This window comes from Strongylocentrotus purpuratus, unplaced genomic scaffold, assembly GCF_000002235.5.
Source record: "Strongylocentrotus purpuratus isolate Spur 01 unplaced genomic scaffold, Spur_5.0 spur5_scaffold_18, whole genome shotgun sequence".
Lineage (NCBI taxonomy): Eukaryota > Metazoa > Echinodermata > Echinoidea > Camarodonta > Strongylocentrotidae > Strongylocentrotus > Strongylocentrotus purpuratus.
Window position 1 is genome coordinate 959,363 of NW_022145603.1, and position 12,028 is coordinate 971,390.

The window sequence follows — 12,028 nt, forward strand, 5'->3', positions numbered from 1 at the left end:
TTGGCTACAACACTCAAGGGTGAAAGCATAACAATAATACAAGGACCTGTAGTCTATTGTCCTTTCTCTGTTTAAATTAGAAAATGAACTTAATAGAGTACCGAAAGCTGTGACGTCTTAAAAATCTATTCTTAGAATTTCTCAATTTTTTCTTCATATTCCGAAAGAACATGAAAAATAATGTCCAAATGTCGAAAACCAATTGAATATGTTAAGTATTGGCTGAGATATGACCATCTGAATAAATATACTCCCCATAGGAACTCAGTGTTATATGCTCTGGCTCGTAATGGTTAGGAGCCAGAGCATATAACACTGAGTTCCCATAGGACATATATTCATTCAGATGGTCATATCTCAGCCATTAACATATTCAATTGGTTCTCGACATTTGGACATCATTTTTGATGTTCTTTCGGAATATGAAGAAAAAATTGAGAAATTCTAAAAACAGATTTTTGATGACGTCACACTTCACCACTCTATTAATGCAGAAAAACATATCCATATATTTTCAGGAACCCTGATAGCTAACTTTGTTCAAATTAACTTTAAATCAGGAAGATTACACACTAGGCCATACATGTTTGATAAAAAAGGAATTCCGAGAAATTTGCTGATTTTAAAGGAAACTGGAATCTTAAAATCAGGAGTCCGTGAATACATTAATAGTCTTAAATGACAGAACACATATCTATTAACGGAACGTGGAAATGTGCATGCCAATTCACCTAGTTTAAAAAGTGATATTTTAGCCACCATCGTAATCTTAGCGACCCATGTTTGAGCTCCATTAATGGATGAAGTCAATAATGTGAACTGCTCCCCGCTCTTGTAAATATTAAGATCATGGTAAAAATGATCCTGGCTTCAATCATCAGGGTCTGGGCTCGGACTACAAAACGCAATGGCTTGGGCCTATTTCTCATATTTATTAAAAAACAACAACTATTCAGATAAAGATTAAAAATGATTTACTTGTTGCGCAGGTATCTCCGTTGAAGCCATCAGCACAGACACAGGTAAAAGTGTTCTCTCCATCAGTACAACTTCCACCATTCATACAAGGATTAGGAGAACAATCGTCGATGTCTGATGTGGATGAATACAAGTTGTGAAAAATATGTCAACAAATTAGATAAAGAATTTTTCAAAAATCAAATCTCTAACATTGACAACCAATTTGTATTACCTTTGAATTTCCCTTTTTAACCTGATTTAAAAGAAATACTTAAAAGCATTAACAAAGATGTATTGAGCGCCATATAAAAAAAACAGAATATTATTATTATTATTATTGTAAAGTACAACCTCTTCCTCGGAAAAAAGGTAAGCAACAATATTGTTTTAATGAGATCGTTGTTGGAATTTAAATATCGACACTGCTTTTTAAATGAAAGTGCACTCCAACTGTGCCATGTGTCTTCTCGAAATTAAAAAGGAGTGTCGTTTCACTCATTACTGCAATAAAATGTGAATCATCCTCCCATCTTTTGTCTGTACTTTCACACCTTTTGTTCCTGAATGAATAAAAACCTAACAGAATTTTCTTTTACAATTACTAGATGTTACCTTTTTTTAATTTGCTTGTTTGTCTCTTTATTTTTAATTTCCTGATGAAGGAGAGAAAAGAAATCGTTGAATTTTATTTAACATAACAAATTGTGTGTATGAAGGAATGTAATCTGATTTAAATTTGAAGCTTACCTGTTTCGCACATACTCCCAGTGAAGCCCAGCAAGCAGGCACAAGTATAGCTGTTCACTCCATCAGTACAGGCTCCTCCATTCATACATAGATTAGGAGTACAATCATCGATATCTGTGCAAATCGAGTTTCAAAGACAATGAATGGGAAAATTATGACAAGTAAACTAACTGCCATTTTGACCGATTTATCTTTAAATTGGTGGATAACAGGACAATTTAGTAAACACTGGTATTTCCGATGCAAATTAATGGCAGTTCAGAATTGAATTACTTCATTTGCAAAATCATTAATAAATAATCAAACAAAGTAAATTAACTAATTATCTCTTTTAATAATTGTATGTTCAGAAAAAAACGTGTCCATGAAAAGAATTTAAAAAAAAAAAAAAAAATTATTGTCTGACAAACTGTTCCCCTGCCAGAAAAAAACGGTGAGTAAAATAAATGAGCTTTTCTTTGGGGTGAAATGAACGTAAGAAGGAATGCATACATGTCTTATACATGGTCGGAGTGTCAAGACGCCTGAGCCCTAAAATTTGAATAGCTATGATCAGTTAAAAAGACAGTGAAGTGGATAGAAATGATGAGAAAATATTTTCTTTTTTGACAGATTTATCTATATTTGGGAAATAACAGGAAAATTAAATAATTTTTTTCCTTTCTAATGCAAATTATTGACAGTCAAGGTATTAAATATTTCATTTAAAAAAAAATTTAATAAACACGTTTCTCTAAAACAAAATGAACAAAATGAACCAAATATCTCTTTTGTTGAATCTTTTTATAAATCTTGGCCTAAGAAAGAAATTATTTGATGGAAAAAACCTGATTGTCTGGCAAACTTGAATTGTCCCTACTAGAAAGAGAGGGTAAGTAAAGCGAGTGATCTTTCATTTGGGGGTAGAATAAATGGTGAAAACGGACGCAGAAATGTCCTATACATTGTCCGAGTTTAAAGATACCTTAGCGCCAAAAGTAGAATCAATATGACCAGGATGAAATATGCCACACTGATCGTACCCTCAAACAAATCTTAATTAACAGTACAATAAGTTGCTGTGAATGTAATTGTACAAATTTGAAATCATAGTTGGAAAATGATGATCATTTAATATCACAGAACATGTACATAGCAGTAACTCTTTGGGGGTGATTGCCAATTTAACACAAATACAGGAAAACATGTCTATTGATGCCACCCAAAGGGAACACAAAACATAGACGAAGTAGGCAAATATATGTATATATATATAAATATATGAACCCATATTTCTATTTGTAGGGAGGCAATACGAGTTACTGGTATAGACAGATGGCCTTTATAGAAGCGTGGCTACTTGGGCATGTTTGACTTTACATCTTTGTTTAAAACACCAACATGAAAATGTTGCATCCATCATGAAACAGGTTAGAATCTTGTCAAAAATCGTGTTCTGGAATGAAAATACTGAGGACAAATCCCAGTTTGTGACATACCTGTTAGGCATGTATCTCCTGTATAGCCAGCAGCACAGTTACAAGTGAAGGAGTTCACTTCATCAACGCAAACTCCACTATTCATACAGGGATTTGTAGAACAATCATCAATATCTGTATGGGTTAAAAAATAGTAATCATACATCAGTTAAAATTTGAAGCATAATTAAAGCCAGTAAACAAAGAATAATATTGCTAAATATACTACTCATTGCGGATGTAGTATCGAAAATAATATCGCTAGTGATATTCGTTTGGATGCAGACGATACGCCACCATGACACTCACCGTCCTGTCGGCAAACATCAGTCGATTCCATTCAGCAGACGGGCCGAGCCAGCGGCCCGTTGATTGGTTGAGCACCGTATGCGTCGGCCAATAGGCCTGGTGCATTAGCCGAGCCAGCGGCCGAACCAGCAGCCTGGTGATTGGTCGATCACCGTGTGCGTCGACCAATAGGCATTGTGCGTTATTGTTCTAATTATCGATTGAATTATAGACCGCTCCGCCGGCCTCCCGTAAAGTATAAAAGACCCTTGCTTACATTAGTTTTTATCACCTGACGAAGTGTTGCAGATAGCGCACAAAACGTCGTGATCTTTTAGATTCCTTATTGACCACATTGTGAGACAAACGAATATCACTAGCGATATTATTTTCGAAAGAATAATAAATTCAAAGCCCATACGCAAAGTATTGGATACAGCTTGTTTTTGTAGCAGTTTGTTCACAAGGACAGGGGCAACTTGAACATAATCAACAATGACATCTATTTTTAAGGAACAACACAGATTTAAGACATACATTGTTAATAGCCTATTAACTGTTTCACAATTTACAAATCTTGCCAGGGTTTCATTCCCCTTTAAAACACACAACATAATATGATTGAATAAATTAAAGTTCCTGCATTCTTAGTTTAGTATTAACAATAACACATTAACATATACAGATTAACCTGTACATCTGTTTAACCTACGAGAAATCATCATTTGTTCACATGTTTTATATCTTTCATATATTCATAAATATTAACTTCCCATTTTTTTTTATTTTTTTTTAGGGGGGGGGGGGGTTGGGGTAGGGTACTTACTAGTCTCGCACATAGTGCCAGTAAAACCAGTAACACAACGACATTGTCCATCGCTTATGCATTCCCCGTTATTCTCGCAAACAGTGGAGCCACAAACAGCTGCAAAACAAAAGAGAGAATAATAAATAATTTACATCCTACAGCACATTAGAGGATTTCAAAGTAAATTAGCTACAACATTTAAGGGTGAAGGCATAACACTTTACACGGACCTGTAGTCTATTGTCCGAATGTCAACTCTCCATTCTCCTTTTAAATTAGAAAATGAACTTAATGCAGAGAAACCTATCCATATTCTTAGGAACCTTAACAGCCAACTTTGTTCAAAGTAACTTTTATATCATGTAGATAACACACTGGGACATACATGTCTGATGAAAAAGGATTTCCGAGAAATTTGCTGATTTTAAAAGAAACTGGAATCTTAAAATCAGGAGTCCGTGAATAATTGCATAGTCTTAAATGACAGAACACTAATATCTTTTAACGAAACATGGTAATGTGCATGACACTTTACCTAGTGTCAAAAGTGATATTTTAGCCACCATCATAATCTTAACGACCCAAGTTTGAGCTCCATTCATAGATAAAGTCAATATATAATGTGAACTGCTCCCCGCTCTCGTAAATATTAAGATCATGGTGAAAAGGAGCCTGGCTTCAATCATCGGGTTCTGGCCTCGGACTACAAAACGAAACGGCTTGGGCCTACTTCTCTTATTTATTAAAAGACCACAACTATTCAGATAAAGACTCAAAATGATTTACTTGTTGTGCAAGCATCTCCACTAAAGCCATCAGCACAGACACAGGTAAAAGTGTTAACTCCATCAGTACAACTTCCACCATTCAGGCAAGGATTTGGAGAACAGTCGTCAATGTCTGATTTGGATGAATAAAAGTTGTGAAAATTATGTCCAAAAATTAGAATGGGAATATTTCTATCTACAAAGTTTATTAACTCTCTCGATCGTCAGAGGGAATTTTTGAAAATCGAATCTCTAATATTGACAAGCAAATTGTATTACCTTTAAATCTCCCTTTATTACCTGATTAAAAATTATAACTAGAAATGCAATCGTATCTCAACGATGTGCGTGCAATGACGCCATGTTTCTACGTGTCAAACGAAAGAGCTTTTCTTGGACTATCCAGAGCAATTTGTACGAAGTCTGTAGCTTCTGTGTTACTTGAGATAGGTGGGGCGAAAGAAAGGCCTCAACAGTGACCTTGATGGGATGGTATTGACTACACCTACGAAGTTTGAAAGAAACTGGGATAGGGGAAAGAACATAGAAAGGGCTCACAAGCACTGCGTGCAAAAACCAAGGGATTTGGTAGATCGTTCTGGGGGTCACTAAGCGTGAACCCGATTTGCCCCATAGACAATGCGTGTAATGCATGGGCGGAAAACGAACAGGATCTGTATTATGACGGGAGTTAAATTGTTTTTTCTCTCTCTCTTTATGTCTCTTTATGGGCCGTATTTGGTTTCATTGGAAAGAGAATTTCATGGTTGTTATTGTGAACCACTCTTTTTTTTGTCTATGATGATCCTATCGAAACACGTGATGTAAAAGAGATTTATAGGACAAAATGGCGTCTTAAATGGCCCCCTTGACCAATTTCAAAAATCCGGCCACGAGGTGCCCTGCGTATTGCAACTCGGAATGTCACTGCAAATTTTCAAGGAAAGAAAAGGACGTTTAGGGGGCGAAAAGTAGTCTGAAAAAATGACATTATAGCCGATATGTGTTATAATTGGGTGGAAACTCGGGGGAATTCGTATAGGTACCCTTGTTCAAATGTGATTTACTCAAAATTGTCTGTGTGAACATATACCATACTTGGTATCATTCGAAAGGGCACTTCATTGCGGTCAGTTTGACACCATCGTCATCTGCGCGCAATGTACTGCACGTATTCAACGCGCTATTACGTAATGCATAGCAAATTCATCATTTTTGGCGATAACTTTGCGAAGAGGGCATTAAAATTTATTCAACTTGGCAGACAGTTGTCACGTATATGGATACATGTGTCTGCCAAGTTTCATTGATGTAGGTATAAAGATCGCTAATTTAGAGCAATTTGAACTTTGAAGTTATTTCTCAATTTTCTTGAAAATGGCGAATTTGGAGGGCATTTTTCGCAAAGTCGGTCAGTGTTAGGGTATATAATTTTGTATATGGCTGGAAAGGGCATATGTTCAGGTATCTAAATCCAAAAAAGGGTACGGGTCTGCCAAGCCAAAATGGAGATAAGGCCACAGAAAGAAATCCCATTCCCAGAAGTTTAGAGGGCGCTATTTATGTTTTGCATAGACATTGGAGCGTGAAATTTGGCATGGCTATGTGAAATCATAAGATAAAGATACTGTGAGATTTAAATACAAAACGGAATTTATATGAGAAAGTTATGGCAGTTTAAGATTATTTAGGGGTCCATTTTTCAAGAATTTTAGAGATTTTTGACGGAGTCGGTTTCTGATGTGAATTTTGAGTACGAAGATGGCATTTTGAAGGTCAAGTGATACGTCGCAGATTAAAGAACATCTCTTAGACTATCTAGAGAGATTTGTAAGAAGTTTGTAGGATCTAGGATAGTGGAGATAGGCAGGAAGATAGAAAGGCCTTATAATGGACCGGAAACGGACAAAATGGCGCCTGGACGTTTACGCATGAGTGATTTCAGAAAACGAAAAAGTAGGTGACCTAGATTGGATATCAGAGATTACGCCTACGAAGTTTGAAAGGAATCGAGCAAGAGTAAAGGATCTAGATAGGGTCCACAAGCACTACGTGCAAAACGAATGGGATTTCGGACGCTAGGAAGAAGTAAGAATATTAATAACGTGAACGAAAACAAGGCAATGACGAAGGTCGTCATTGCAATTAACAACAGCATCAACAGGCAAATGATATCAATGTGTCAAATTAAGTAATGGATGGCAAAGTAAAACCCCTTTTCTCTGCAAAAAGGTAACAACAAATGTAAGCAGCATTATTGTTTGAATGAGGTCGTTGTTAAAATTAAATATCTATACTGTTTTTCAATGAAAGTGCACTCCAACTGTGCCATGTGTCTCCTCGAAATTAAAAGGAGTGTTGTTTCACTCATTACTGCAATAAAATGTAAAAACCTCCCATCTTTTGTCTGTACTTTCACTACTTTTGTCCCTGAATCAATAAAAACCTAATAATTTTCCTTTCCAATTACTAAATGTTTCTTTCTTTTTATCTTGCTTGTTTGTCTCTTTATCTATAACTTTCTGACGAGCAAGGAGCCAAATTTGTATATGTAGTAATGTAATCTGCCTTGAATTTTATCTTACCTGTTTCACACATACTACCACTGAAGCCAGCGACACAGGCACAAGTATAGGCGTTCACTTCATCAGTACAAGATCCTCCATTCTCACAAAGATTGGGAGTACAATCGTCGATATCTGTGCAAATTGAGTTCAAAATTCAGTGAATGGAGAGAAACAACAAGACAAAAAATGTCTCTTTTCACATATTTAATTTCATTTGGTGGATAACAGGAATATTGTGTAAAGCTAGTATTCTAAATGCAAATTAATGACAGTTCTGGAATGAACTACTTCATTTGTAAATCTAATTATACATAACTAAAATGAAGTAAACAAACTTATTATCTCTTTTAATGTTTGTATATTTTTGAAAAACATGGCCTTTGGAAGAAAATGTTTTGTTGTTGAGTTTTAAGACACCTTCGTGCCAAACGTTGTATTAATATGATCAGGATCAAGGATTCCGCACTGTTCATACCCTAAACAAATCTTAATCAGTGTGGGAATCAAAATATAAATTTGACTCTTTAACTGTTTGACCTCTTAAATGTTTCTTTTTATTTCCCTATTCGCTCTTTATCTTCAATTTCTTGATTAGCAAGGAGCAAGTGCTCTACATAAAAATGTGTACCATATGTATGTAGGTATGTAATCTGTTTGGACTTTATAGTTTACCTGTTTCACACATACTCCCAGTATATCCAGCAAGGCAGGCACAAGTATAGCTGTTCACTTCATCAGTACAAGATCCTCCATTCATACAAGGATCAAGAGTACAACCGTCGATATCTATGCAAATTGAGTTCCGAAGACAATAAATGGGATAAAAGTGACGAGAAAAATGATTTCCCTTTTGACAGATTTTATTTTATTTAGCGGAGAAGAGGACAATTAATGACATTTTGTACACGGTTTGGTGACAGTTCAGGAATGCATTACATTCAGTCGTAAAACTAATTAATATATTAATAAAATGAAGTGAATGAACCAAATATCTATTTCGTTGTTCAAATCTTCTCCAAAATCTTGGCCTTATAAAGAAAATATTTTCTTTAAAAAATCTGATTGTTTGGCAAACTAGATGTGCTCCTCCCAGAAAAGAGGGTAAGTAAAGCAAGTGATCTTTCCTTTGGGAGTGAAATAAATGTTGAAAATGGACACAGAACTTTCCCAATACAGGTTTGAGTTTTAAGACACCTTAGCGCAAAAACTTGAATCGTTATGATTATGATGAAATACACCACTCTAATCGTTTCTTAAAAACAGATATCAATTAGTAAAGAACATTGTGGGAATCATAATATAAACTTTGCTATTCAAATAACCTCTCATTTTCCCATGTGCCTGAATGTTTCTTTCTTTTTAATTGCTTGTGTGTCTCTTTTTAATTTCCTAATGAGCTATAAGAAATATTTCATTGGATTTTGCTTAACTTAACACATGGTATATGTATGTAGGTATGTATTAAATCTCCTTTAACTTTAACAATTACCTGTCTCGCACATCAACCCAGTATAGCCGGGAACGCAGGCACAAGTATAGTCGTTCACTTCATCAGTACAAGATCCTCCATTCTCACAAAGATTGGGAGTACAATTGTCGATATCTGTGCAAATTAAATTCCAAAGAAAATCAAGGAAATTAAAGACATTTATCTTGATTTGGTAGATAACAGGAAAAATAAGACAAAAATGGCGTATTAAATGCAAATAATGGCAGTTTAGGAAAGAATTACGTAATTTTTAAACTATTATTCAAATATTTCTATTGATGTTTGTATCATTTTCCAAAATCGTGGCCTTAGAAAGAAGATATTTTCTAAAATGTTTGATTGTCTAACAAACCTTGATGTGCCCCTGCCAGAAATAAGGGGATTAAAGCCTGCTATTTTTTCTTTAAGGGTGAAATGAATTTGAAAATGGACACAGAAATTTCCTATATGAGTTTCAAGACATCTTTAGCGCCAAAATAAAATTAATATGATTAGGAATTAATACTCCTCTCTTATCATTCCCAAAAACAAATCTAAATGAATAGAGATCGTTGTAGGAATCACAATATCAACTCTGCTCTACAAATAGCCATCCACTCCATTTGACCCATAAGTCTACTCAAAATCAAGATAAGTAACGGTAAAGCTTTTCTCATTACTGCACCAAAATATGGAACACCATTTCCATCTGTAGTCTGTAATATTAGATCTGTAGACTAAACAAAACCTCGAAAATTTTCCTCTCCATGACTGAATGGTTCTTTCTTTTTATTTTCTTATTTGCTCTTTATCTTTAATTTCTAGATGAGTAAGGAGCAATATTTCATGACATTTATAAAAAGTATATGTATGTAGGTATGTAATCTGGTTTGACTTTATAAGCTTACCTGTTTCACAACTACTGCCAGTATAGCCAGCAACACAGGCACAAGTATAGTCGTTCACTTCATCAGTACAAGATCCTCCATTCTCACAAGGATTGGGAGTACAATCATCGATATCTGTGCAAACGATAATGGATGGGATAAAAATGAAGAGAAAAATAATTTCAATTTTGACAGATTTTCTTTTTGGAGGATAACAGGAATATTAAGTAAAACAAATTTGTATTTTAAATGCAAATTAAAGACAGTTCAAAAATAAATTTATTTGTATTACATACCGGTAATTCAAATGAATTGATTTTCCTCTTAATGTTTGTATTTTTTCCCTCGAAATTGTGGCCTTAGAAAGTAGATATTTTCAGGAAAATCTGATTGTCTGACAAGCCTTGATATGCCCCTGCTAGGTGTGTAAAACATGTGATCTTTCTTTTGTGGGTGGAATAAATGTGAAAATGGACGCAGAAATGTCCTATACATGGTCTGACTTTCAAGACACAATGGAACTATGATCAGGAAGATATATGTCACTCTTATCGTACCTAACTCTGCTTTTCCCCATCCCCCCAATTTTCCTATTTCTTAATAACCTAGCATCGTTTAGCCATTCATGAATGAACCTGCATTCAATCAGCAGATGTACAAGATTTATTGTATTATTACCAACGCTCCTTCTCTCCCCTTTTCTTTTCTTCTCTGCAAGTCACTCTTTTCTATTTTTATTTGTTATTGTTGTATTTAAGTTGAGGGCTGCGGGCACGTCAACCTACTTTGCTTATTTATGTAGCCCTCCTGCATCTAATGTATGTTAATTATGCATTCAATACATTTGTTTAAATTCGTTTATTATCTGTATAAAATTATATACACTTAAAATATTGTATCAAATCATATTATGTTCATGAAAATGTATGATGAAAAAAAGAAAAAAGATGCAGAAACCAAAAAATCAAATCAAATCAAATCAAATAAAAAAAATCAAGAAAAGTGAAATTTCTCTCGTTGCTGCACCAAAAAGTGACAAGATGGATATTCGCCTGCATGCAGGCGAAAATCAGTAAAACATACACAGAATTTCTCTCTAATGACTGAATGTTTCTTTCTTTTTAATTGCTTGTGTGTTTCTTTATAATTTCCTGATGAGCCATGACAAATATTTCATTGGATGTTGCTTTACATAACCAATGGTATACATATGTAGGTATGTATAAAATGTAACAATTACCTGTCTCGCACATCAACCCAGTATAGCCAGGAACGCAGGCACACGTATAGTCGTTCACTTCATCAGTACAAGATCCTCCATTCTCACAAGGATCGAGAGCACAATCATCGATATCTGTGCAAATTAAGTTCCAAAGACAATCAACAAGAAAGAAGAGATGAGAATTTGTTCCTCCTTTTTGTTAGATCAATTCATTTTTGGCCGATAACAGGAGAATTATGTAAAAATGACAGTAAATGAATGATTTACTTCATTTGTAAAATTGATGAACTGATGAATAATTAAAATGAAGTAAATTAAAATTGAGTAATCCTTACATGCATATACAATCAATTGAGCCAAGCTCGGTTTGAATTGCTTTAAAACTTTTTAAGATGTTGCAGAAACGATATATTCATGGTTGGAGTACTTAAAATGAATGAAAAATCTCAATATTTCTTTCATTATTCTTTAATTCATTATCATTATCATCTTTTCATTTTAACTTTTTTTTTTTTTTTTTTTTTTTTTTCGGGGGGGGGGGGGGGGGGGGGGGGGGGTTTACTTACCAGTCTCGCACATAGCACCAGTAAAACCAGTAACACATTCACATTGACCAGAGACACATGCTCCGGCATTCTGACAAACAGCTCCACCACACTCAGCTAAACAGAAAATAAAGTTGTAAAATATCTGGTCAAGTTCATGTGTGTTAAGTTAACCCTATTTAGCCCGGGCTATTTTTAAACTGCATAGCCCGGGGGGGGGGGGGGGGGGGGCTTCTAAGGCCCCCCCCCCATATGATCTCGGCCGTGAAAATTTGCATACATCTTAAGTGAAGTGTATAGAATAATATGGTA

General features: G+C 34.9%; 1 protein-coding gene across 1 annotated transcript in view; it reads right to left on the reverse strand.

The window, feature by feature from the left end:
* The window catches only part of LOC579271 (fibrillin-2), a 73,794-nt gene that overhangs the window by 16,446 nt on the left and 45,320 nt on the right, over nt 1-12,028 (reverse strand). The window contains exons 36-46 of the mRNA XM_030989021.1: nt 11,738-11,833; nt 11,190-11,303; nt 9,971-10,084; nt 9,084-9,197; nt 8,267-8,380; nt 7,613-7,726; nt 5,047-5,160; nt 4,279-4,377; nt 3,186-3,299; nt 1,708-1,821; nt 979-1,092 (exon numbers count right to left, since the gene is read on the reverse strand). Coding sequence (XP_030844881.1) covers nt 979-1,092; nt 1,708-1,821; nt 3,186-3,299; nt 4,279-4,377; nt 5,047-5,160; nt 7,613-7,726; nt 8,267-8,380; nt 9,084-9,197; nt 9,971-10,084; nt 11,190-11,303; nt 11,738-11,833 — 1,221 coding nt within the window. The remainder of the gene's footprint in view (nt 1-978; nt 1,093-1,707; nt 1,822-3,185; nt 3,300-4,278; nt 4,378-5,046; nt 5,161-7,612; nt 7,727-8,266; nt 8,381-9,083; nt 9,198-9,970; nt 10,085-11,189; nt 11,304-11,737; nt 11,834-12,028) is intronic.